The 27994-nt window shown below is 42.6% G+C and overlaps 1 protein-coding gene across 2 annotated transcripts; it reads right to left on the reverse strand.

The window, feature by feature from the left end:
• Nucleotides 1-27994, reverse strand: LOC128071401 (nicotinamide/nicotinic acid mononucleotide adenylyltransferase 1). 2 transcript variants are annotated; one of them, XM_052664279.1, is made up of 6 exons: nucleotides 27916-27994; nucleotides 27335-27463; nucleotides 6696-6866; nucleotides 4916-5099; nucleotides 1762-1907; nucleotides 1-1006 (listed from the first exon to the last, which is right to left on the reverse strand). In XM_052664279.1, the coding sequence occupies exons 3-6, from the start codon at nucleotides 6808-6810 to the stop codon at nucleotides 606-608; spliced, it is 846 nt and encodes a 281-aa protein (XP_052520239.1). In that variant the 5' UTR covers nucleotides 6811-6866; nucleotides 27335-27463; nucleotides 27916-27994; the 3' UTR covers nucleotides 1-605. The 2 variants fall into 2 exon arrangements, with proteins under 2 accessions (XP_052520239.1, XP_052520238.1); XM_052664278.1 differs by lacking the exon at nucleotides 27916-27994 and adding an exon at nucleotides 27705-27845.

The following is a 27994-nucleotide window of genomic DNA, read 5'->3' on the forward strand; positions in this document are numbered from 1 at the left end:
TTCATAACTTAAGTCAGGTTCTTAAGTGGACTCTTAATTTTCTTCTTCTTCTTTTTTTTTTTTCGCTGCACAGCATGTGGGATGTTAGTTCCTGATCAGGGATTAAGGCCAGGCCCTCGGCAGTGAGAGTGCAGTCCTAACCACTATACCACCAGGAAATTCCTAGACTTCACTTTTCACACTTCACTTCTCTTTATGTGGTAAAGTTAGGGTGCTCTTTTTGAATTGTTTTTGTACTTAGTTTGATGGAATGTTCCTCTGGTTTTAGTCCTGCTAATCTCTTGTTTTAAAGATAAAGGAATTTGTGGACTTCCCTGGTAGTCCACTGGTTAAGACTCTGTGCTCCCACTGCACTGGTTCGATCCCTGTTTGGGGAACTAAGATTCCGCATGCGGCATGGCATAGCCAAACTAAAAACAACATATTGAAAACATTCATCTTAGCAACTTCTAGTAAAAAGATAAACCTAACTTTAATTTACTGCTGATTTTACCAAACTGTTAAACTTTATTAAAGAGGATAACAATTTCTTCCCCTAGTTACTAACACCCACATGGTTTCAAACTCCCAAAAAAGAAGTCTAAAATACCATGCTGTAGAATTTCTTATGCCTTAACTTCTGTAGTGTTTCTCTGCAAAGGAGCCAGGACCACTCCAACATTCCTCTCCTCACTCTCAGAACTATACAGATTATGCTTTTCAATATATTCTTGTACAAGATCGGGGACCAAGTAGCGAATGCTCTGGCCCCTCCTGAGGGCTCGCCGGATCTTCGTGGAGGAGATGTCATTGGTGATCCATTCGTTCACCAAGTGAATGTTGTTCTGGTGTTTCCACAGCACGTCGGATTCGTAGATGAACTTCTGGGCATCATTCCCAGCCCGAGTAATACATATGAGCCCGTGGTCTCCCAGGATTTTGGTGATATCCTCACTCTTCCATAGATTGGGCACACCAAATGACTCCAAAAAATCTGCTCCACACAGCAGCTTCACCTTTGGCACACCTGGGAAGAAGAGAAAATAGAGCCTCAGGGATTGTTTTTTTAATAACTCCTGGCATCAAAATGAATGTGTAGGACTCTCCCTGGTGGTCCAGCGGTTAGGAATCCAGCTGCCAATGCAAGGGACATGGGTTCAACCCCTGGTCCAAGAAGATCCCACATGCGGTGGGGCAGCTAAGCCCATGGGCCACAACTACTGAGCCTGAGCTCTAGAGCTGGTGTTCCATAACAAGAGAAGCCACCTCAATAAGAAGCCCATGCACAGCAACAAACAGTAGCCCCTGTTCACTGCCACCAGAAAGAGCGTTGGTGCAGCACAAAGATCCAGTGCAGAAAAAGAAAAAAAAAGTGTATGTCTGTTTTTCTGAGGATTCATAATTTTTATCAGATTCAGCTTTTCCAAAAAGAGATCCAGACCTGACCTACCGCAGGAGAAATAAACTCAGGGTGCCTCTGACTCTCCTTTCCTCCTATCAGAAAACTAACACGGGGCAGAGAGTTTCCTCGTGGCCTAGTGGTTACAAATTTGGGCTTTCACTGCCACAGCCTGAGTTCAATCACTGTTGGGGGAACTGAGATCCCACAAGTTGTGTGATACAGCCAAAGGAAGAACAAAAAAAGAAAGAAAAAAGAAAACTAACAAGGGGCATTTTCCAGGCACCCACACACATTGAATATGAAAGCAAATACAAAGGGGGCTTGCCCAGCCTTAGAGTCTTGACAGCCCTCATTGCTAAGTCCTGGGAAAACATACAGACCTTTCGTTTTTGTTTGCTCTAGGGATTTCTTTTCACTAAAATCTTGTTTTTGTTCAGCCCACTTTCTCTTCCGTCCAGGCTTTTCCAGCACAGGTGAGTTCTGCTGGGGATCACAGATACTGGCCTCCAGCTTCTCTTGATGGTGTCTATAAAACAACAAAGCAACAAAATATTTATTTCTCTTTCTCACAATGCTCAACTGAAATATCATCCCCATGGAGAGGCCTGAGAGCCTCTGACACAAAGTTAAAGGTTGGGAGCTGTTAAAAATGTATAACCACAGGTACACACAATACCTGATTATTCAGAAAGGATACCTTCAAGTACACAGTACTGTCAGGTTAAAATGGATGCTGGTCAAGACACAGTGGCCCTGGGCTCTGGCTGTCAAGAATGGAAAGCAACAGGGACTTCCCTGGTGGTCCAATGGTTAAGAATCCACCTGCCAGGGCAGGGGACACAGGTTCAATCCCTGGAACTGAACTAAGGGACTAAATCCCATGTGCCACAACTACTGAAACCTGCATAGTCTACAGCCTGTGCTCTGCAACAAGAGAAGGCACTACAAAGAGAAGCCTGTGCATGGTAACTAGAGAAAGTCCTTGCACAGCAACCAAGACCCAGCACAGTCAAAACTAAACTAAGAAAATAAATTAAAAGAATAGAGAGTAGGGAGACTCCTGGGAGCACAGCAAATGGTAGCTATTACTATCCTAAGCTGTATGTGTCTGTGTCACAATGACCAGAGTTAAAACGCTGATTATCTATTATGTGTTAACCACTACACCAAATCTCTTGCATGAATGATCTGATGAAATCTTCTCAACATCCCATGTCATAGTATTATTATCCCCATAATGGAGAGGAAGTGCAGGCTTTGAGTTTGTACCCCCAGCTTCTAGTAGAGCCTCTTAGACATAGGAGGTAGTCAAGAACAACCAGATTGAGTAAATGTTTTGGTTACTATAAAGCAACTATAGTACTGCCAGCATTCTATCAGAATTGTTTATTATACCTATTGAGAGAGGAGGACAGTGACCAATTTGCCCAAGGTCATTTAGCTTATAGATGGCAGAGCCAGAATTTGAATCCCAACAGCCTGGCTCCAGAGCCCACACCCTTGACCACTGAGGAGTATGGCCTGCCTAGGACTTCCCTGGTGGTCCAGTGGCTAAGACTCCACGCTCCCAATGCAGGGGACTCGGGTTCGATTCCTGGTCAGGGAATTAGATCCCACATGCCACAACTAAAGATCCCTCATGCTGCAATGAAGATTGAAGATGCCATGCAACTTAACTAAGACCTGCCACAGCCAAATAAATAAATAAAAATAAATATTTTTAAAAAAGAGTATGGCCTAACCTAGTAATGAAGAATTCAATGCCGAGGATAAGGTCTGAGGGTGTGACAAGTGTCTGAAGCCTAAGCGGAAGGGCCCACAGGCAGGATCTGTATGCAGCTTCACTCTGGCTGGCAGGGTGTCCACGGCTTTATAGTGGTACAGTTACCCAGGTAACAGGAGCAACATGTGAGAGAGACAACTGTGGGCCCCTGGTGCCCGTAACCCCCTTCCCTCAGGAATGAACAGGAAGGTTATTCTGGAGCCAAAGAGGGCTGAGTGAGGAGGAGCCTGGTCTCTGATGGGAGAACTTCTGACCAATGAACAGAAGTCACCCTCTTCTCCCTGCTAAGCTTCTGGGTAAGTCACTGGGTTGGACGTTGTCTGCTGGCTGGGTTCAATCCCACCCTGAAATCACTTCCCAGAGGTCCTCAGAGGCAGAGAGATTTGGGAGGCTCTGGACCTTGACAGGTTGGCATGGAGGCCAGACCCTATATTCCACTGTCCTGTCCCTCACGCTGAGACTGGGACAGTTTAACAGCCGCATTTGTGGCAGCAGAAGCAGGAATAGTTTCCTGAACTTCAGCTGCAGTTAAGGGGACATGATCTCGAAACAAACCACCACTTCCACTCCTCCAGCCCTTTCAACCTAGACCTAAAGTCCCTTTCTGCTTAGAATGCTCAGAGTGGTTCTATTTCCTATCCAAATCGTAATTAATATGGTTAGAACCAGAAGGTTCAAAGAATAGACATTTCTAATAGACATCTCTAAGAATAGACATGAGACAGAAAGGTTTTTCAGAAAGCCCTTGTGTTTTATACTCAAGAGAACTTGCTTGCTTAGTAGCTCAGTCATGTCTAACTCTTTGCAACCCCATGGACTGTAGCCCTCCAGGCTCCTCAGTCCATAAGATTTCCCAGACAGGGATACTGGAGTGGGTTGCCATTTCCTCCTCCAGGGGTTCTTCCCAACCCAGGGATTGAACCCACGCCTCCTGTGTCTCCTGCACTGCAGGCAGATTTCTTACTCACTGAGCCACCGGGGACATGCCACTCAAGAGAACATTAAGTAGTAATAAGATGTCACTCACTCTGGGTTCTGAATCCTTAAACTGGAATGGTTTCAGAGTCCTGAGCACAGTGATCTGTGACAACCCCCTATATGCTGCCATGGAAGTAGCGTCCAAACCAGGTCTCTCTGTGATCAAGAATCATGGCCTCTCTTCCTTAAATTACCTATCTTCATCTTTCTATATATATATAAAATTTTATTTATTTATTTATGGCTGTGCTGGGTCTTCACTGCTGTTTGGGCTTTCCTCTAGCTGTGGCGAGCAGAGGCTACTCTCAAGCACAGGCTACTCTCTAGCTGCAGTGAGCAGTGGCTTCTCTTGTTGCTGAGCATGGGCTTCACTCACTGTAGCACATAGGCTTAGTAGCTGTGGTGCTCAGGCTTAGTTGCTCTGTGGCACAGGGGACCTTCCTGGACCAGGGAATGAACCAGTGTCTCCTGCATTGGCAGGCAGATTCTTTACCCCTGAGCCACTAGGGAAGCCCAATTATCTGCCTTTGTCTTTTATCCTTGAGAAGACTGACCACAGGGTCATCACCTTACAGCTTTACCTTTTTCACCAGGGCACAGACAGGCCAAGTATACTTCCTGTTCTTTTACAGGGATGTACACAGTTAACAAGCATGCAAACATCTCAAAACATAATGAAAGACACACAGGCTGAATAGTACCCAGGTCTGTTCATGTGCTTCGCAGCCTTGTGATGACCCCACACAGGAACTGCAGGACTTCACCATGATTACCTTAGCACCTTGGCTGTCTCTGTCCACTCTTTCTGAAGACTTTCCCATGTATCAACTTCTATCCATTCTGAGTTCTTGGTGGCAAGTTCTGCCATGATAACTCGGTGACAGGCAGAGATGAGTCCTTTCTTCTTATATGCATCGCCGACTGGAGAAATTATGCCTTTGATAACTTTATATTTCCCTGGGGTAAAGAATTAGACTTCACATAAGGTATAACAGATTAGATTTTATGTATAGGAAATAGAATCATCAATATGGTTTCATAGTCACAGGTCCCCTCCTCCTTTTTTTAAACAATGACACAGGTTTACTTATTTATTTTTAAATGTGGTAAAATATACATAACATAAAATTTACCATTTAAACCATTTTAAGTGTACAATATTGTGATGTGTTATACAACCATCACTACAATCCAGCTCCAGAACTCTTTCAACTTCCCCAACTGAAATTTCGTACCCATCAAACAGACCACCCATTTGTCAGCAGTTTATTAATAAATTTTGATTGATATTGCCAAACTGTCTCATGTGTATGTTAGTCGATCAGTCGTGCCCGAAACTGCCTTGTAAAAAGCCTTAATCCATTGAATATCCAAGAGCCCATTCCTTCCCAACACCTGATATTTGACATTATCAAGTTTTAAAAATTCTTGTCAAGGTGATGGGAAAAATATCACTCTATTATTTTAGTTCCCTGATTATTAGTGAGTTGGCACACTCATCCATCTATCAACACATAGCATGATTATTTCCATAACAAAACAAAATGAATCTGTGTATATGCAGGGGAGAAAAAGTTTTCTTGGACCTTCTTAGGGCCCCTGGCTGGTGTAAACTGACAAAGAATAGATTGACAGGAGAAAAGCATATGAATTAACTTAATGTAAGATTTATGTGACATGGGAACCTTCATAAGGAAATGAAGAGCCCAAGACACAGTTAAACCTAAGTATTCTTATGCTAGGTTTGATGAAGAGTGAACAGTCATGGGGAAAAATGACAGAGCAAGGAGTGCAGGAGATCAAACCAGTCAATCCTAAAGGAAATCAATCTTTAATATTCATTGGAAGGACTGATGATGAAGCTGAAGCTCCAATATTTTGGCCACCTGATGCAAACAGCTGACTCATTGTAAAAGACCCTGATGCTGGAAAAGACTGAAGGCAAGAAGAGAAGGGGACGACAGAGGACGATATGGTTGGATGGCATCACAAACCCAATGGACATGAATTTGAGCAAGCTCTAGGAGATGGTGAAGGCCAGGGAAGCCTGGTGTGCTGTAGTCCATGGGGACACAAAGAGTCGGACAAGACTGAGCGACTGAACAACAACAAAGAGTACAAGGTAAGTGTAGGAGCCTGGGGGAATCCAACAAGGCCTGTCTGCTTGGCATTCCTTTCTCTTCATAGATAAGGACGCTCCATTTCTCTGAGTTTAGGGAGGGCATCTGTCGTGTGAATGTTTTACAATCTGCTTCATAGGCTTCCCTTGTGGCTCACCTGGTAAAGAACCCACTCGCAATGCGAGAGACCTGGGTTCAATCCCTGGGTTGGGAAGATCCCTTGGAGAAGGCAAAGGCTACCCACTCCAGTATTCTGGCCTGAAAAATTCCATGGACTTTCACTTTCAGGGAAGAGGGGTGGAGGGCAAAGTGACCTTCCTGCTTCTGCTGTTTCATCAAAATCCTCCAGCTTAAAATGTCCAATAGGCCAAGGTGCCACATTTTACGGCAGTGTATCCTGAACCCCATCGTTGCTGCTGGTTACTGTTCCTACCTGTTCCATGCATGTAGTCCTTGGCCAGCTCAAACAGCCGGAGGTGCATGTTGGTGATAGGATTAAAGGACCCACAAGCAAGAAGAACTACTTCTGTCTTCTCTGAGTTCTCCATGCTGAGAATTTGAAGTTGTTGATCTAAATGGAAAACTCTCACAATTCTCTTATTGCCTGCAAAGGAAAAAGAAAGTAAGTTCAGTTCAAGGTCTTTTGATGTCCTTCCACATACTCATTTCAAGCAAATGGAGGGACTTTCCTGGTGGTCCAGTGGTTAAGACTCTGCATTTCCAATGCAGTGTGCTCGGGTTCAATCTCTGGTTGGGGAGCCAAAATCCCACATGCTGCAGTCAAAAAGTAAGAAACAAACAAAAAACATCACCAATAAAAAACCCACAAACCAAAGAGATGGAAAAATGCTTGGCTTCAGTGACGACACTGGGTGAATTGCAAAAATGGCTCCATTTCCCCACCCTTCCTTTCCAATGTGATTTTATAGCTCTTTTCATAAAGGAATGGAATCTTCCCACCCTCTGTGACTTGCTTTGGCCCAAATAACGTGGCACATGGGAAAACATGCCCATTCTGATCCTAGGCCTCTGAGGCATTGTGCACACCCACTCTCCTTTGGACTCCTGCCCTTCCATGAAGACAAGCCCAGGCCAGCCTGTTGGAGGATGACAGAACCTGCAGGACAGAGACGATGCTCCCGCTGACAGACAGCCAATAGCCAGCTGCCTGGCCGAGGCCATCCTAGATCAGTCAAGCCTCAATCTGCCCAGAAGCACAAGCAGGTCAGGTGAGGTCAGCTGAGCCTGGATCAGCTGGCCCACAAGGTGGGCCTAGACTTATGAGCAAACATGAAAGCTTAATGGTGCTGAGATTGCACTATTGTGGCCATGGGTAACAGAACAGTGTCACTGTGCAGTGTGCCACTATGTCTAGCTGCTCAGTCACGTCTGACTCTTTGAGACCCTCTGGACTGTAGCCCACCAGGCTCCTCTGTCTGTGGAATTCTCCAGGCAAGAAGACTGGAGTCGGTTGCCATTTCCTCCTCCAGGGGATCTTCCCGACGCAGGGATCAAACCTGTGTCTCCTGCACTGTAGGTGGATTCTTTACCTGATGAGCCACCGGGGAAGGCCCACAATGACATTATTATCCACCAAAGATAACTCCCCAACAACCCGTCCTCCAAAACTGTACTTTTCCTCTTAGTCAGCAAGGTCATATTATCACTTTCAACTGAGTAACAGTTTACAATTGACAAACTCTTCTTGATACTGATTATTCCATTTGATCCTTCCCAAACCCTACTGAAGTAATGCAAGGCAACTTATTTTAAATTATTTAATTTTTTTTAATTAGGAGGAATTTACCCAAATGTCTTAAAAATAAACTCATACTTTCTATTATTGCTTTTTTTCCCGATTTTTATTTTATACTGGAGCATAGTTAACAATGTTGCGTTAGTTTCAGGTCTACAGTCAAGTGATTCAGTTATACACATACATGTATCTACTCTCTTACAAATTCTTTTCCCCTTTAGGTTATTACAGAATATTGAGCAGAGGGACTTGGTGAACCTTTCCAACTCATATCACTCATTTCTAGTAACTTCCTTCTTTTTAAAAAATATTTTAATTTATTTTTGGCTGCACCTTGGTGCTATGCACAGGGTTTCTCTACTTGCAGCAAGTGGGGGCTACTCTCTAGTTGCAGCGTGAGGACTTCTCACTGTGGTGGCTTCTCTTGTTGCAGAGCATGGGCTCTAGAGCACCAACTGAGTTGCTCTGCAGTGTGCGGGACCTTCTCAGAATAGGCACTGAACCTGGGTCCCCTGTACTGGCAGGCAGATTCTTTATCACGGGAGCACCAGGGAAGTACCAGCTCTAATCACTTCTTTAACAAACACTCTATTAACTATCAATAAAAAAATACCTTCACTACTGTGAAGTTTAAAATATTCTAACATATCAAGTTATGTTTCAAAATAATAATTCTGAGCACTTACAAAGGTAATTCCAATGATGCCAAAATGCTCAAAGCACTTTGGGAACTTTTGGGGGATCACCTGTAGAGCTCAAAGTATTTTTATGATTAATGTAGAAATACAATGAATGACCACAAACAAACCAACATTTATAGGACACTTCTCAACTTATAAACTAATTTCATGCACATTATCATTTAATTTTCACCAAAAAAAGAAAAAGAATGGCCAAGGACATTTACTTTATTCCAAATAATAACCTATTGCTACATATTTAGTTTTTCCAGTTAATCATCTATCATTAGTCATTTAGGTTTATCTAATTCTCCATTATTATGAACATCTCAAAGAAGAAATAATGAGTTGAAAATGAATTGGAAATTAAGGCTATAAAACTCCTCATTGTGTGCTCCTAAGTCTTGCTAACACTCAAAGACCTGCATAAGGACCATTTATTTATAGCCCAATAGTGTTCAGACCAAATTGCTAGGATGACCAACTTACTTTTGCTCCAATTTTTTGCTCTCATTGGACAGAGTTACTGAGTGGCGACCCAGGGCTAGAATTTAGGTATTGTGACTCCTAGGTTCTCCAGCACCAAAGAGAAAATTGAGAGGTAAATTGGGGCTGTGTAGATTGGAAATGAGCCCTCCTAACTGAGAAGCTGAGAAATGGCAACCTCAGTTCCACAGATAACACGAAACTCTGAAGGTTTCTGAGCAATGGTGTGACAACAGCGTTCTAGAAAAACAAGGTGATGTTGGTGTTACATGGTTGTATGACAGATTTTATTTTCTTGGGCTCCAAAATCACTGCAGATAGTGATTGCAGCCATGAAATTAAAAGACGCTTGCTCTTTGGAAGGAAAGCTATGATAAACCTAAACAGCATATTAAAAAGCAGAAACATCACTTTGCCAATGAAGGTCCGTAGAGTCAAAGCTATGGTTTTTCCAGCAGCCGTGTATGGATGTGAGAGTTGGACCATTAAGAAGGCTGAGCACCGAAGAATTGATGTTTTTGAACTGTGGTGTTGGAGAAGACTCTAGAGAGACCCTTGGACAGCAAGGAGATCAAACCAGTCAATCCTAAAGGACATCAGTCCTGAATATTCATTGGAAGAACTGATGCTGCAGCTGAGGCTCCAGTACTTTGGCCACCTGATGCAAAGAACTGACTCACTGGAAAAGACCTGATGCTGGGAAAGATTGAAGGCAGGAGAAGGGGGTGACAGAGCATGAGATGGTTGGATGGCATCACCAATTCATCATCACATAAATCTGTGCAAATTTTGGGAGATAGTAAAGGACAGGGGAGCCTGGAGTGCTGCAGTCCATGGGGTCGCAAAGAGTCGGACACAACTTAGTGACTGAATAGCAGCAAATGGCTGTATGACCCTGACCTGACCATTTAACTTTGTGTCCTCATCTGTAAAATAGAGATAATGCCATGATATGGCAAAACGCTGATCATATTGCCTGGCACAGTGTCAAAATAAATGGTAGCTGTTATTTGTGAGGAAGTGATAATACTGATGTCAGTGATGCTATCAGATTAACTGGAAGGGGCAAAGCAAGATAGGAAGTCCAGTTAAAAGTAATGAGAACTTCAGTTTAAGTACAGGTGGTGGGAATGGAAATTAGGAAACATGTATTCAATGAATACTTGAGGTCTACTCCAAACAGCGGCAGGAATCACAGGGACACTGCTAACTGTGAAGAGGAAATAAAGGGGAGAAGGATCAATAATGCTTCACACAACATTAAAAACGAGTTCATGGGTTAGAATGATTTAAATGTAGCTTTCAATTATCATCCCGAGGATGACACCAGGATTCACTTGGGGCTTACTGCCTCTGCCCACCTATAACCTGCCCCACCCCATTACTCATGCAAACAAAGCACCTATGCTATTATGGGGTGGTCTGGGCCCACTGGGAAATTAGGGTGTCTCTCCAGCTACTGAACGTGCTCTCAAGGACCCTGGTGGAGGCTCTCGGTTCAGCTGGAGTCCAGCCTTGGTTCTGGTCCCAACCATCTCAAGTTTCAGGTACCACTCTCCAGGGAGACTGAGCAGGTCTCGGAGGGAGGGAGTTGCTTGCTGTTCAGAGAAGGAAGGATGAAAGAGCCTGAAGCGCTCTCCCTGCCCTTGGGGATGGGCTCAGGTTTCCAGGTCCTCCCCAGGGGAAGGACTGAGAAAGGAAAGCTGATCTCTCAGCCTAAAGGAAGCTTTCCCTGTTTTCACATTCATGACCTGTCTCAAATATCCAACTCAGTGTTACTAATTCACTGTTAACACAGCCAGCTGTAGACTTCAGATCCTTAAAGCCATAGAAGAATCAAGTTACAGGGAGCTCCTATCATAGCCTAGAGTGGCTTAAGGACTAGGACCTGTCCCTCTCCCCTGGAGAGAACTCCCTCCGTATCCCCCAGGGTTCGCATCCCCCAGGGTTCGCAGGGTTGGTGTGTAGGGATGGAGGCCCTGGCAGGTGGAGAAGAGGTCTAGAAGCTCTAACAGGACTGTTACAGATCCTCCGTGCCCTGCTCCAGGTGCTCAGGGACCCGGGTCACCATGATTCACTTCTGTCTGGCTCACTCAGCCTATCGCTTGCACTGTTGGCTGCCAAGATCCCACCAGCTCAGGCTGTAAGTGTCCCTCCCCAGCCCACTGTGGCAAAAAGGTCATTTCTTCCTGGGGCTGTCTTGAGGCTTAAGGGCTTCCCTGGTGGCTCAGATGGTAAAAAATCTACCTGCAATGCAGGAGACCCAGGTTCGATCCTTGGGTTGGGAAGATCCCCTGGAAGAGGGTGCAGCAACCCACTCCAGTATTCTTGCCTGGAGAATACCATGGACAGAGGAGCCTGGCGGGCTACAGTCCATGGGGTTGTAAAGAGTGGAATACCACTGAGCGACTAACACACTTGGAGGTTTAAGGGGAATTACTTTCAGTTTTAAAATTATCACTGACTAAGTTTCAAAAACATTGATGTGTAAACGTTAATGAAACATTTTGCAAACATTAAGTCAGCTTTTAAAACATAAACTTAAAAAAAAACTGGTTTTCTTGTCACACTTCAGGATGCTCAGTACAATTAAATCTATGTTGCCCGACTGCTAATGGGATTGACTTGGCAGCCGCTCAGATTTACAGCTCTAAAGGTACACTAGTTAGTTAGCATGTTAGTTAGCTCAGTCAAGCCCGACCATGCCACCCCCTGGATGGAGCCTGCCAGGCTCCTCTGTCCATGGAATTCTCCAGGCAAGAATACTGGAGTGGGTTGCCATTTTCTTCTCCAGGAGATCTTTCCGACCCAGGGATTGAACCTGGGTCTCCTGCACGGCAGGCAGATTCTTTACCGACTGAGCTACCAAAAAAGCCAAAGGGACACTAATGCTTTTATAATAGTAACCTTAAACCCGAGACTCTATTAGTTCCGTGTGCCACTGCTTCAAATAGTTTGGGGGTGAGGGGGCCTTCCCTGGCATTCCAGGGGTTAAGACTTCAAGCTTCAGACCTCACATGCCAAAAAATAAAACAAAATAATAAATAAATAGTCTGGGGGTATATTTTCAAATTGCTTATTGTTTTGAGTATCTTCACTGGGGATAAACCTTTGACTTTGGAGAGGAGATCTGATTCCTACAAGTGCCCTAAAGTCATTCAGTGCTAAATCCAATTAATAGAATAAATAATGAAGGTGAATAATAGTTTACAGTGAAGAAAGAGGACTACTAGTTAAGGAGAAAGATTTTCCTATATGCATGGAAGCTGCTGCTGCTGGTGCTAAGTTGCTTCAGCCGTGTCCGACTCCGTGCGACCCCATAGACTGCAGCCCACCAGGCTCCTCGGTCCATGGGATTTTCCAGGCAAGAGTACTGGAGTGGGGTGCCATTGCCTTCTCCGTGCATGGAAGCTATGTACATGTAATTTCAAAAGAATTTAAAAAATGTTTGAGCAGTAACCACAGACCTCATTTCATTGTGTAAGTTGTGGTGGGCAGTTAACTCACTCAATGTGAGTTACCCAGTATGAACTGCAGGTAGGGCTAACATAGCATAAGGGCGTGGCTGGGACTCTCAGTTCAGTTCAGTCGCTCAGTTGTGTCCAGCTCATTGCAACCCCATGGACTGCAGCACGCCAGGCTTCCCTGTCTATCACCAACTCTTGGAGCTTGCTCAAACTCATGTCTATCAGGTTGGTGATGCCATCTAACCATCTCATCCTCTGTCACCCCCTTCTCCTCCTGCCTTCAAACTTTCCCAGCATCAGGGTCTTTTCCAATAAGTCAGTTCTTTGCATCAGGTGGCCAAAGTACTGGAGCCTCAGCTTCAGCATCAGTTCTTCCAATGAATATTCAAGACTTATTTCCTTTAGGATTGACTGGTTTGATCTCCTTGCTGTCCAAGGGACTCTCAAGAGCATTCTCCAACACCACACTTCAAAAGCATTCTTTGGCGCTCAGCTTTCTTTATAAATAAAGTCCAACTCTCACATCCATACATGACTACTGGAAAAACCATAGCTTTGACTAAATAGATGGACCTTTGTTGGCAAAATAATGTCTCTGATTTTTAATATGCTGTCTAGGTTGGTCATAGCTTTTCTTCCAAGAAGCAAGTGTCATTTAATTTCAAGTGTCTTTTAATTTCACTGGAGTCACCATCTGCAGTGATTTTGGAGCCCCCTCCCCGCCCACCAAAATAAAGTCTGTCACTGTTTCCATTGTTTCCCCATCTATTTGCCATGAAGTGATAGGACTGGATGCCATGATCTTAGTTTTTTGACTGTTGATTTGTAAGCCAACCTCTTCCTCTCCTCTTTCACTTTCAACAAGAGGCTCTTCAGTTTCTCTTCGCTTTCTGCCATAAGGGTGGTGTCATCTACATATCTGAGGTTATTGATATTTCTCCAGGCAATCTTGATTCCAGCTTGTGCTTCATCCAGCCTGGCATTTCACATGATGTACTCTACATAAAAGTTAAATAAGCAGGGTGACAATATATAGCCTTGATGTACTCCTTTCCCAATTTGGAACCAATTCATTGTTCCATGTCTGGTTCTAACTGTTGTTTTTTGACCTGCACACAGATTTCTCAGGAGGCAGGTAAGGTGGTCAGGTATTCCCATCTCCTGAAGAATTTCCCACTGTTTGTTATGATCCATACAGTCAAAGGCTTTGATGTAATCAATAAAGCAGAAGCAGATGTTTTTCTGGAACGCTCTTGCTTTTTCTGTGATCCAACAGATCTTGGCAATTTGATCTCCTGTTCCTCTGCCTTTTCTAAATCCAGCTTGAACATCTGGATGTTCTCTGTTCATGTACTGTTGAAGCCTCCCTTGGAGAATTTTGAGCATTACTTTACTAGCGTGTGAGAAGAGTACAATCGTGTGGTAGTTTGAAAATTCTTTGGCATTGCCTTTCTTTGGTATTGGAATGAAAACTGACCTTTTCCAGTCCTGTGGCCACTGCTGAGTTTTCAAATTTGCTGGCATATTGAGTGCAGCACTTTCACGGCATCATCTTTTAGGATTTAAAACAGCTCTGCTGGAATTCCATCACCTCCACTAGCTTTGTTTGTAGTGATGCTTCCTAAGCCCTACTTGACTTCACATTCCAGGATGTCTGGCTCTAGGTGAGTGATCACACCATCATGGTTATCTAGGTTACTGAGATCTTATAGTTCTTCTATATATTCTGGCCACCTCTTCTTAATATCTTCTGCTTCTTTCAGGTCCACACTCTTTCTGTTTTTTATTGCGCCCATCTTTGCATGAAATGTTCCCTTGATATCTCTAATTTTCTTAATAGAGATCTCTAGTCTTTCTCATTCTGTTGTTTTCCTCTATTTCTTTGCATTGTTCAGTTAGGAAGGCTTTCTTATCTCTCCTTGTTATTCTTTGGAACTCTGCATTCATATGGGTGTATCTTTCCTTTTCTCCTCTGCCTTTTGCTTCTCTTCTTTTCTCAGCTATTTGTAAGGCCTCCTCAGACAACCATTTTGCCTTTTTGCATTTGTTTTTCTTGGGGATGGTCTTGATCACTGCCCTCTATACCATGTCATGAACCTCTGTCCATAGTTCTTCAGGCACTCTGTCTATCAGATCTAATCCTTTGAATCTATTTGTCCCTTCCACTGTATAATCGTAAGGGATTTGATTTAGGTTATACCTGAATAGTCCAGTGGTTTCCCCTACTTTCTTAAATTTATGTCTGAATTTTGCCAATAAGGAGTTCATGATCTGAGCCACAGTCAGCTCCTGGTCTTGTTTTTGTTGACTGTATAGAGCTTCTCCATCTTTGGCTGCAAAGAATACAATAAATCTGATTTTGGTATTGACCATATCGTGATGCCCATGTGTACAACTGTCTCTTGTGTTGTTGGAAGAGGGTATTTGCTATGACCAGTGCATTCTCTTGGCAAAACTCTGTTAGCCTTTGCCCTGCTTCATTTTGTACTCCAAGGCCAAACTTGCCTATTACTCCAGGTATCTCGTGACTCTCAGAACTGGTTTAAACTGTAGCTTTACTGCTTACTCCAGAATTCTTGCCTGGAGAATTCCATGGACAAAGGAGCCTGGTGGGCTACAGTCCATAGGGTCCCAAAGAGTCAGACACAACTGATCAATTAACACTTACACTTTTACTTTACGGCTTACTATATTAGGTGTTTGTCCTGAGATAAGACATTTAATTTTTCTGAGCCTCAGTTTCTTCATTTATAAGATAGGAAACCACAATCTCATCTCATAGGATTGTGTGCATTTTTAAAAATATATATTTACTTATTTGGCTGTGTTGGGTCTTAGTTGGGGCAGATGAGACCTTTATTGAGGTGCCTGGACCCTCTAATTGAAGCTCGAGTCAGTAGTTGTGGTGCCTCAGCGTGTGGGATCTTAGTTCGCAGACCAGGGATCGAACCTGTGTTCCCTGCATTGCAAGGCAGATTCTTACCCACTGGACTACCAGAGAAGTCTAAACTGTATGCATATTAAGTGAAAAAGTAAATTTAAAATGTGACATATTTCTCTACTAATTATGAACAGTAATAACTCTTATTATTGCTTGTGGGTTGTCTTTTGGCATTAATTTACAGCCATGGTAAATAAATCAAGGTTCTCAAGATTCCTTAGAGACCAGTGTCACAGTGCCTGCTACATAGTATGTGCGTGATCAGTCATGTCCAACTCTTGCAACCCCATGTACTGGGGCCCACCAGGTTCCTCTGCCCGTAGGATTTCTTAGGCAAGAACACTGGAGCATGTTGCCATTTCCTTCTCCAGGGGATTTTTCTGACCCACAGATCTAACCCTCATCTCCTGCACTGGCAAAAGGACTCTTTACCACGGTGCCACCTGGGAAGCCCATCTGCTACATAGTAGGAACTCGATAAATGCTAACTATTGTCCTTAGTGTAGTATCATTAGACAATTTTGTTCTAATGGGATGGATCTCAATTCATCTTTGCTCTGTTTTAAATTTTATTTCTGTGGGTTGACGTAACATTACCATGAAACAGAACCTGAATTTGGTTTCTTAAAGCCATTCAAATCACTGAAACAGTAATGTACAATGTAATTCACTGTGTCCCATGCAGCCAAGTGACAGTGTTCCTGTTTGCCATCACCATTCTGACCCTCCAGTTCTATGTCCTGCTAAGGTAAGTTCTTTCTCCAGCCACCTCTGCACCTGGCAGCTCAGCATGCACATCTTACCTGTGGGGTTGGTTTGGGTGCCTGCTGCCATTCCTGTTATGTGCTTAAATGCAGCCTGCCCCATTGTTTTGCCCCTCTTATCAATGGCAGTCACCTGCTCCACCTCTTTGAAAAGTCAAAACTCTCAGTCCAGCGAGGAGAGTTGGGATTTGGGCAGACAGAGTTTAACTTTAAACCAGCATTATACAGGTTAAAAGTTATACTTCCAGTAATAAGAAGTCCTTAAACGGGAAACAATGAGGGTGCGAATATTTCACTTTATGGATTCCCAAGAGACCAGGGCCAACAGCCTAGCATTAGCTGATGTCTCCAAGGCTGAGGGCAACACAGGCACACTCAACTAGATTATGACTTGACCTGTTATTTCTGATTCTATGTCAGAAATCCATCTTGGCCAAAAAAGTCAGTTAATACCTTTTTCAATGGTCAAATGAAACAAATACAATTTTACACATTTAAAATAAATTGTAGTCCTAAAAACATGAAAATTCTAATAAAAATCTGAAAACTGAGATTCCACTTAAGTGATGGGGAAGGGCTGGAAACTACCTTGTAATTTACCTAAATTACCCCTTGTAATTTGCCTAATTCAAATTTGCCAGCTTCTACTAGGAGAGGTTTGTGTACTTCTACTATAAGATGCAGGGTATATTTCCTCACTCTAGAGGCCAGAATTTCCACAAAATGTTTTTTCACCAACGTATCAAATTAACATGAATTTTTAAATGGTAGGATTTCCCTGGTAGTGCAGTAGTTAAGAATCTGCCTGCTAATACAGGGGACACAGGTTTGATCCCTGGTCTGGGAAGATTCCACATGCCACGGGGCAACTTGGCCTGTGCACCGCAACTACTGAGTCTACGCGCTGCAAATGCTGAAGCCTGTGTGCCTAGAGCCCGTGCTCCATAAGAGAAACCACTGCGAGGAGAAGCCCCTGCTCACAACTAAAGAAAGCCCGAGAGCAGCAGTGAAGACCCAGCACAGTCAAAAATAAAAAAGAGTTCTTTGAATTAAAGTAGGAAAAAAAAATGAACACTGTCCACAAATTAAGAATATTAATAACTCTTAGCATTAAGAATATTCATAACTCAATACTGTCATTAATGCTAGCACTAATTTGCAGTCATGGTAAAGAACAAAGGTTCTTAACAGAAGGGAGTTGCCTGGAGCCAAATGAACCTCATGCCACAATTAGAATTCAAGGGTCAGCGCCATCTGGTTTTATGTTAACAGTGTGGATTTCTTCTAGTAATCAATTAGTGTATGACCTGGTATATTGATTTGTAGGCCCAGATCTTCTCGATACTGCAGGCAACCTCTCCTTACCAACCTGGTTAGCAATATCATCTTTACTTTCTTCACAGTTGGTAAGTGTGGAGTCATTCTTAATAAGTGTAGTCATATACTTATTGTCTATTTGCCAGATGCTGCTAGAACAAAAATGGATAAGACAGGACTTGTTGCTCTGCAAGAGCTCACAGACTGAAACCTGAGAAAAAACTCACATTTAAAATTCACGTGAAGGGGGAGAGGGGTTCAGGATGTGGGGGACACCTGCATCCATGGCTGATTCATGTCGATGCGTGGCAAAAACCACCACAATATTGTAAAGTAATTACCTTCCAATTAAAATAAATTAACTCATTTTTTTAAATGAAATAAAATTCAGATGAAGGAAAATTTTAAAATGCTCCTTAGTGTCTCTTTGAGTTGTCCTACTATTTGAATATGAAACCAATTTAATATTGGGTTGGCCAAAAAGTTTATTCAGGCTTTCTAAACAAACTTTTCAGCCAACTCAACATAAACATTTTGATATTATAAAATTCTTTATAGTTATAACATAAAAATATCAGATTTACCTACTCATTTAATAATTAGATACTGAGAGGATGACATGGGTAGAAACACAGGGACCTCGACTACTTGAAGTCAAAAAGTGATACAGAAGAGTTGGACTCTGAAATGTGTAGAAGTTTTAGGAATATTGTGGCTAATATATTTTAGTTATATTTTCTTTTGTATGAACTTCTAATAGTGATGTGCAATTTAAATAAAGACATTTTCTAAATTTTTATAAAATGAAAACAGTTATTGGGGTGCCATAAGGCAGGGTTCTAGAAAGAATCTCTACTAAACCCCAACTCCACAAGAGGCAGTGTGTCCAATGGACAAGAGCACCAGCTATGGAGACTGAGGGAGGCCAGTTCAAACCCCCACATCCCAAACAGAAGAATCTGTTAATACTTCACCTCCCAGAGCTTCCCAGCCTTATCTAAGGGAATTCCCTGGAGGGAGAGCAATTAGGACTCCAAGGCCCACACACCTGGAACTAAAATCCCACAAGATGCTTGTTGCAGCCAAAAGAAAAAAAGGAGATTAAAAAACCTGCTGTGCAGTTTGCTGTAAGATTTAAATGAGATAATGGGGTTATTATTTTAAAAAAGAACTGTCACAGTTACTATCACCAGCATTGCCAATAGTAAGAACACGACCTCTATTGAGGAAAACCTTAGCCTGGCCAAGTGTTGAGCACTTCTGTTCCACAACAGATACACAAAGAAACACCATGATTTAGCTTTGCATTCAAGAATACATTTCTAAATGAAATAACGCCATTTACAGCAACATGAATGGACCTAGAGATTACTATACTAAGTGAAGTTAGAAGTGAAAGTCGCTTAGTTGTGTCTGACTGTTTGTGACCCCATGGACTATACAGTCCATATTCTCTGGGCCAGAATACTGGAGTAGGTAGCCTTTCCCTTTTCTAGGGGATCTTCCCAACCCAGCGATCAACCTCAGGTCTCCCACACTGCAGGGGGATTCTTTACCAGCTGTGCCACAGGGAAGCCACAAGTGAAGTCAGAAAGAGAAAGATAATACCACATAGTATCACTTGTAGTCACTCTAAAGTATGCCACAAATGAACGTATCTCTAAAACATATCTCTGAAATAGACTCAGACAGAGAACAGACTGCGGTTGCCAAGGCAGAGGTGGGGTGGGGGAGGGAAGGATTGGGAGTTTGGGATTAGCAGAGACAAGATATTACACACTGGATGGATCAACAACAAGGTCCTAAGGTACAGCCCAGAGAGCTATATTCAATATCCTGTGAAACACCATAATGGAAAAGCATATAAAAAAGAATGTGTACAACTGAATCACTTGGCTGCACAGCAGAAATTAACACATTATAAATTAACTATATTTTAATGAAATCTTAAAAAAAAAGAATATTTCTGAGGCAATTCAACCCAGTAAACTGATGCTGTTCTGCCATCTTTTTAGGTTTTACCGTGCTGCTTATTTGGATGGAACCGGTCCCACAAGCACTAAAGAGGATGTTTTCTGTATTTGGTGTGGGATCCTTCATCGAGGGAGTCTGCACCATAGTGTTAACATTTTTGGCAACCGACTGTGTACGTTTTTAAATATTGAATTTCTAAAGGCTCATCTTAATCTGAAAGCTTGGCTGTATACAATGCACTTTTAGTCTTCAACATTTATTTTCTACCTCAAACTAAAAAAATAGAGATGGAGGCTTCCCTGGTGGTCCAGTGGTTAAGAATCCGCCTTGCAATGCAGGGGACACCTGTGCGATCCCTGGTCTGGGAAGATCCCACATGCTGCAGAGCAACTAATTCCATGAGCTGCAACCACTGAGCCCGTGCTCTGCAACTACTGAAGCCTGTGTGCCTAGAGCCCGTGTTCTGCAACACGAGAAGCCACCGCAACGAGCAGCTCGGGTACCACAATGAAGAATAGCCCCTACCTGCCACAACTAAAGAAAACCTAAGGGCAGCAATTAGACCCACCACAGCCAAAAAATTTTAAAAATAAACCTTTTGAAAGAATAAAGATGGAGAGACAGACCTCCTAATTAGACACATGTCACAGTTAGAACATTTCACCAGGGAAGTTTAAAAACTCCATGAGAGATTTTTCTTTTTGGAGGGTGAATTCCACTTTACCAGAACTATACATACAAAAAAAGTTAAGACATTAATCAACAGTGGAACTGGGTTGGCACATTAAGCAGCAAGCCTTCCATCTCTTGCTAAATTGGTGCCTTTTAAAAAATCCTTTCAGCAAAAACATTTAAAATATGTGTTGCAATTATAAGACAAGTAATTCCTCACAGTGCTCTTTTCTTCCCCAATACAGGCAAAAACCACTCCTGAACTGTACTACTTGTCTGTGCTGCTCTCAGTGAGCAGCTTGGTTTCTACAGGTAATCACAAACTTCCAGAGTAACCTATCCCTGTCAAAGGTGTGCCAGTCCTTCAAGGGAAGTAAATGCTCAGCTAGAATTGTTATAGGTTGGCCAAAAAGTTTGCTCAGGTTTTCCCACAAGTGGAAACTTATGGTCAACCCGCTACGTTACAAGGGGAAGCCCTAGTTCCTCTTAAAGCAGGTGCTCCAAGAAGCACATAAAAGTGGAGAGCGATTTCCCTGGCGGTCCAGTGGTTAAGACTCCGTGCTTCCATTGCAGGGAGCACAGGTTCAATTCCTGGTCAAGGACTAAGATCCTGCAGGCAGCATGGCCGAAAAAAAAGGAGAGGCTTAGAATGGGATATAAAAAGCCATACTTCCCTGGGATGTCCCTGGTGGTCCGGTGGTTAAGACTCCATGCTCCCACTGCAGTGGGCACAGGTTCAATTCCTGGTCAAGGACTAAGATTCCGAAGGCAGAATGGCCCAAAAAAATGGAGAGGGTTAGAATGGAATATAAAAGCAATCCTTCTCTGGCAGTCCAGCGGTTAACCCTTTGCCTTCCAAAGCAGGGGCTGTGGGTTTGATCCCTGGTCAGGAAGCTAATATTCCATATGCCTTGGGGTCAAAAACCAAAACATAAAATGGAAGCAATATTGTAACAAATTCAATAAAGACCTTAAAAATGGTCTACATTAGAAAAAATAAAAAGTCATCCTTCTCACATTATTTCTGCGTCATTTAATTAGATCCCATTTTTTATCCTACAGTGCTTTTCTCAAGCCTGGGACTGACTTGGCTGGCCAGTGTGATCCGTCCAAGGCCAGACACTAAACCAACAGTCTGAAGCTAGCATTTGAGCCCTGCTGGTCCCCTGCCTTAGATAGGTATCTTTAGCAGGCTGAATCTTTTCCAGGAGCCTTGTCACCTAACAGCTGCAAGCAAGCACATATGACCATCTTCACCCTGCTACTCCTAGATGAAGTGGTCAGTAGAACATCAGAGCCATGACAACAGGAAGCACATCAAGACCAGTCATTAGCAAGAAAGCTGTCAGGTGACAGTTTTATGAGCACTGATGATGGATAAAGATGAACAGTTCAACCAAAATCACTGGGATGACATCACAACCAAATTCAGCCTCAGTAAGGATCACCTATTAGATATTCTTAAGAACATCACTTGGACTTCCTGAACCTCCTTTATTCTGTTTCAGAAAGCTAGTAGCGTCTACTGGATGACTGTGATAAGAATAAGTACAGAGAAGGAAAAATAAAAATAAAAATCTTAGTAATGAACAAGGGGTCTAATTTCAAAAGAACACAGTGATCCAGACTGTATATTTGAATAAGGTTAATCTATGGCTTCTTTAAAGGTGCAGTGGGAACTTTTAGAGTAAAAATCATCATGAACTCCTCCACCGGGGTGACACCAATTTCTTGCATCATGACAGTAAACTGCTCTCTAGAGAAAACCGCCAACTGACCTGCCATGCTACCCTGTATTCTGGCTTGTTCTGTATGTATTCATAGATTCTAAGGGGTTTTAAGAAGGAGCTAGCCACTCATAGATGCTCTAAAGTCTTTGGGATGGGGAGAAAATGCTGTTTCTTGAGGAAAAAGGAGAGTATTTCTTGGCAGAAGAAATCAGTTCATTTAAAAATATATTTATTTATGTATTTATTTATTTGGCTGCACCAGGTCTTAGCTGTGGGATTTTTTTCTTTAATTGCAGCATTTGAGATCTTTAGTTGAGGCGTGTAGGATCTAAGTTCTTGTTCCTTCTGGGACTTCACTGGGAGTGTGGAATCTTAGCCACCGGACTGCCCGGGAAGTCCCAGAAGGAACAAGTTTAATACATACATCTCCAAGCACATTGATGACAGACACAGACCTTCACAAATGGGAATGACTGCTTTCCATCTGCTTCTCTGTTCAGGTGGTACCTGCTGCAGGAGGTACCACCTCAACACACTATCCATTCTCCACACCAACACTTACTGAGCACCTTCCACGTTCCAAACATTGCACTAAAACTTAGGAATTAGAAACTCGAGTAACTCGTATGTTGACAGTGAAATCCCCTTAAGTAGTTCTCTTACTATGATTAACAGAAACTATTTAAAAATAACATGGGCTTCCCTGGTGACTCAGATGGTAAAGAATCTGCCTGCAATAAGGAGACCCAGGTTCAGTCCCTGGGTCAGGAAGATCCCCTGGAGGAGGGAATGGCTACTTACACCAGTATTCTTGCCTGGGAAATCCCATAGACAGAGGAGCCTGGCGGGATACAGTCCATGGGATCCCAAAGAGTCGGACACGACTGAGCAACTAACACTTTCACTTTTAACAGCCTTTTTACATTCTTTAGATCTTATTAACATGTCAAATAAATGTCAAATGTCAATTTACCTCAAGATTTTTATCAGAAGTTTCTCTTTTTTTTTCTGAACTATCTTGCCCCCGGGCTTCCCTGATAGCTCAGTTGGTAAAGAATCCACCTGCAATGTGGGAGACCTGGGTTCTATCCCTAGGTTAGGAAGATCCCCTGGGGAAGGGAACCCACTCCCAGTCCATGGGGTCGCAAAGAGTTGGACACAACTGAGCGACTTTCACTTTCACTTTTCCGACCCCCAAATCTGATCTACTTGAAGATCTGAGCTGATGACAACTCCAGCCCTTCCAGTTGCTAAAGTCAAGTACCTCAAATCATCCTAAATCTCCTCATACCCCATTAGGAAATCTCAAGGGCTCCATCGTTAAAGCACATTCAGAATCCAGCCATTTTTCTCTAGCTGAAAAAATTTAACTGACTCTTTCTAAGTACGAGAGGCTGCTCCTTAAGACCAAGGCTGCTTAATACTTTTGTGTCTTAAAATTATGCAACATTCTGAACATAACTCCAGAAAATGAAATTCTATTTCTTAATTGATAAGCATTAAAGTAGCACTTTAATCCACAACCTACAAAACTGAATCTTCACTTGCTTTTCTCTTTAGTTCCTTTTAGTATTATTATTATTATATTTTAAAATCTATCTACATGAACAGTGAAAGTGTTACTCGCTCAGTTGTGTCCGACTCTTTGCGACCCCATGGACTATAGCCTGTCAGGCTTCTCTGTTGGTGGAATTCTCCAGGCAAGAATACTGGGGTGGGTTGCTTTTCCATTCTCCAGGGGACGGATCTTCCTGACCCAGGGCTTGAACCTACATCTCCTGCATTGCAGGCAGATTCTTTAGGGCTTCCCTGACAGCTCAGACAGTAAAAGAATCTACATGTATATACATTTTTTAATTGGAGTATAATGGCTTTACAATGTTGTGTTAGTTTCTGCTGTACAACAAAGTGAATCAGCTACACGTATACATATTCTGCTTCCTCTTGAGCCTCCCTCCCACCTCCAGCAACCCACCCTTCTAGGTTGCCACAGAGACCTCGGCTAAGCTCCCTGTGCTCTACAGCTGCTTTTTGCGGGGCTCTATTTTACACATGGCGGTGTATATAGGTCAGCACGATTCCTACAACTCATCCCACCCGCCCCTTCCTCACCCCACATCCAATGTCTGCTCTCTGTGTCTGCATCTCTATTCCGGCCCTCTAAATAGGTTCATCTATACCATTTTTCTAGATTACGTATCTATGCATTAATATATGATATTTGTTTTTCTCTTTTTGACTTACTTCATTCTGTATGACAGACTCCAAGTCCATCCACAGCTCTACAAAAGACCGAATTCATTCCTTTTTGAATTTTCATTTGCTTTTATGGTTTTATCATTTCCTCCGAAACCAAATCTCGTTTTACCAGACTTAAATTCATTAAACAACATTTATTTGATGTCACTCATATCTTATGAAATATAAATTATGCTCTTTCTGATACAGGTGAAAATTACACAGTTTTAAAACCGCCTTTTTTTTTAGCCCCCCTCATACTTTGAACAGCCACTAGCAGCAGTACTCTCTCACAGACTGGCACTTTCTGATATTAACCATATTTGTTTGGAGTGGAAAACTTCTGAGCAACATTGTGGGGGGATGTTTTATTTTAGTAGTTCTTCATCTGGGACCTGGGCTTCTCAGGTGGCACACTGGTAAAGAATCCATCTGCCAATGTAGGGGACGCAGAAGACACTGATTCGATCCCTGGGTCAGGAAGATCCCCTATTTGAGGAAATGGGGAGTATTCTTGTCTGGAGAATGCCATGGACAGAGGAGCCTGGTGGGCCACAGACCATGGGGTCACAGAGTCAGACATTTACATCACACATGTGGGACCTGGGATCCAGGGATATGATGTCTCTGAAGCAAAATGTTGGGTATGTGCACCGAGAAGCAACTTTCTGGGAGAATGTTAGAGGAAGTTTCAGAAAATAAAACATTAAGCATCACACTCATTAAATTTACTATTAAAAAAAATTTTTTGATGTCTGATACCTACTACACTCCATTTAAAATTTAAAGAAATTGAAATTTAAAGTTAGTCTTTCCACTACTTTTTTCACAGCTGTTAAACCCTGACAGTGAAAACTTTCTAAATACTAATTGAATTGAATGGAACACTGAATTTCTAAATGCTCAGCTAATCTGAAACCTTGGCTATATTTAATATACCATTAGTCTTTATATTCTACTTACTGTAAAAATAAAGATATGTAAAAATGGGATTCCTAATTACATATGTCATAGTTAAAACATTTCATGGGGGGAAACGTCAAAAAATTCCATGAAGAATTCTCTTTCTTTTTCTACTTTCCTATAATTTTTAAAAGTTAATATGGAACTACTGGGGACTTTCCTGGTTGTCCAGTGGTTAAGAATCCACTTGCCAAAGCAGGGGACACGGGTTTGATCTCTGCTCTGGGAAGATTCCACATTCCTCAAGGCAGCTGTGTACCACAGCTACTGAAGTCAATTGCCCAAAAACCCATGCTCTGCAGCAAAAGAAGTCACTGCAATGAGAAGCCTGCACATTACAATGAAGAGTAGCCCGTGCTAGCCACACTAGCTACACATGCAGCAATGCAGACCCAGTGCAGACAAATATATCTATATATTTATCTCCAATTATGGTTATGTAATGATGGTGATAAATATATCAGTAACATCCATTGAATTCTTCCTGTGTACCAAGCAAGGTACTAAGCAGAGACATCACTTTGATGGCAAAGGTCCATATAGTCAAAGCTGTGATTTTTTCAGTAGTCCTGTATGGATGTAAGCGTTGGACCATAAAGAAGTCTGAGCACCGTAGAAATGACACTTTCAAACTGGTGTTGGAGAAGATTCTTGAGAGTCCCTTGGACAACAAGGAGATCAAATCAGTCAATCCTAAAGGAAATCAACCCTGAATATTCACTGGAAGGACTGATGCTGAAGCTGAAGCACCAATACTTTGGCCTCCTGATGTGAAGAGCTGATTCATTGGAAAATACCCTGATGCTGGGAAATATTGAGGGCAAGAGGAGAAGGGGGCAACAGAGGATGAGATGGTTGGATGGCATCACTGCCTCTATGGACATGAGTCTGAACAAACTCAGGGAGATAGGGATGAACAGAGAAGCTGCAGTTCAAGCGATCGCAATGAGTCAGACTGAGTTAGTGACTAAATAACAACAACAATGATGTGATACTTATAACATTACAATGAAGTAGGTACTATTATTATCCCCTCCTTTTTTTGGCGGGGGAAGGCATGTGGGATCTTAGTTCCCTGACCAGGGATCAAACACATGCCCCCTGCAGTACAAGTGTAGTCTTAACCACTGGACCACCAAGAAAGTCCCCTGTCATCTCTTTTTTAGCAGATGAGGAAACTGAAGCTGAAAGAGGCTGATCAACTTGCTCAAGATCTCAGTTTGTGTAACAACCTTGACTCTGAAAGTTCATGCTCTTAACCACTACACAGACTTACAATGGTACATTATCTACTGGCAGACATTTAAAAGAGGCCCATGTGTTCAGAGTGCCTTTGGCTCATGATACTTCTTGTTAGCCACTTAAGTTTCATCTGACCCTGCATTTTCCTTACCTAGCTGGAGAGCTCTCTGGACTCTCATCCCAAGTCCAAGTTGAAGTGTCCTAAACTCCTCCAGCTGCCAGATAGTATTTATCTGGTTTTCCAGTTATGACTCCCAGTTCTGAGGTTACATTCCCCAATGCTCTCTCCTGTGATGACCTATTTAACGTTCATTCCTTTTTCCAATTTCTTCTCCTCTCTTCCCAACCTCCCTCCAGGCTTGGATTCTATTTTTGTTTGAGAAGTGGATCCTAAACCAATTTATCTTGCCTATGCACTAGAAATACTTTTTCATTACCCACTAACTCTAAACAAGAACCCAAAGTACGTAAGAAAACTCTCAACACAGAGCCTCTGAATCAGATTAAGTCACCATGAAAGAGCAGGCAAATATTAATACAATGCACATATGGAGAGGCCTTTCCTTCACTGCTTCTAAAATTACACACACTAAAACCAACACAAATGCCTAAATAGAACATCTTATTATCATCATCAAAATTAGGGTACAAACACAGGGAGATGTTTATTCAGCAACATCGTCAAAAGACAAAAGGCGTATATTTCCCAATTTTGTTTTCTGTGGCACTGACCCTAATTATTTGCCACTGGGAGATCCATATTATTCCCAAACGTTGACACTTCCACCCATATTCACATATCAAAAATTAGAGCTAATTTTATGAATATAACACTTACTTACTTTTACAACGGAAGTTCTGTGAATCCAAAGCGTTTTGCAAAGTAGGCTATTGGAACCATTCCAACTTGTGTGTCAACAGTCTTTCCTAAGTTGAACTTGGAACAGTGGTTTCACATACAAACTGTAACCCTGAAAAGACAACTTACTGTGATAAGCAAGAAATTCTATGATCGGACAGATAATTCATTTTGGTGGAGTTCTATGGTAATCTTAAAAGTTTATCCTGAGTGATAGAAACAATTATTTTTAAAGACAAAACCGGAGAAACAATTTCACCTCGCTTCCACCAAGCCCAAGAAGCTTCTAGGAAAGAATTTTGTTTTTTTTTCAGAGTTAAGTCACCTGTTCCAAAGGCCAAAGGGCAATTTACCGAGGGTTTTGGTTCCACGGAGAGAAGCTGAAAAAATGAAGGGGCAAGACTCCTTGTCCCAAAGTTGAATGTGATCTCGCTTCAGGGACAGTTGTATTTGACCCTCAAAGAGCCTAACATCTTGGACTCGTCTACGCTGGCGGCTTTAAAAAGGAATCCTGGGCTGCCTCGGCCAGAGACAGATTCTCAACGGCTCGGTGTGGGGACTTACCACGGCTTCACCACGGCCTCACCACGTTTTCAGGGCAGAGCGGCCCGAATCCTCCAGGAGACGCTCCGCAGCCCGAACG

The sequence above is a fragment of the Budorcas taxicolor genome, unplaced genomic scaffold (genome assembly GCF_023091745.1).
Source record: "Budorcas taxicolor isolate Tak-1 unplaced genomic scaffold, Takin1.1 scaffold455, whole genome shotgun sequence".
Lineage (NCBI taxonomy): Eukaryota > Metazoa > Chordata > Mammalia > Artiodactyla > Bovidae > Budorcas > Budorcas taxicolor.

Coding starts and splice junctions, on each gene's coding strand:
- LOC128071401 (XM_052664279.1), bottom strand. CDS start 6,810: ATGGAGAACTCAGAGAAGACAGAAGTAGTTCTTCTTGCTTGTGGGTCC. Junction 5,100..6,695: donor GGACTACATGCATGGAACAG/GTAGGAACAGTA, acceptor TCTTTACCCCAG/GGAAATATAAAGTTATCAAA. Junction 1,007..1,761: donor AGAGCAAACAAAAACGAAAG/GTCTGTATGTTT, acceptor TCTTCTTCCCAG/GTGTGCCAAAGGTGAAGCTG.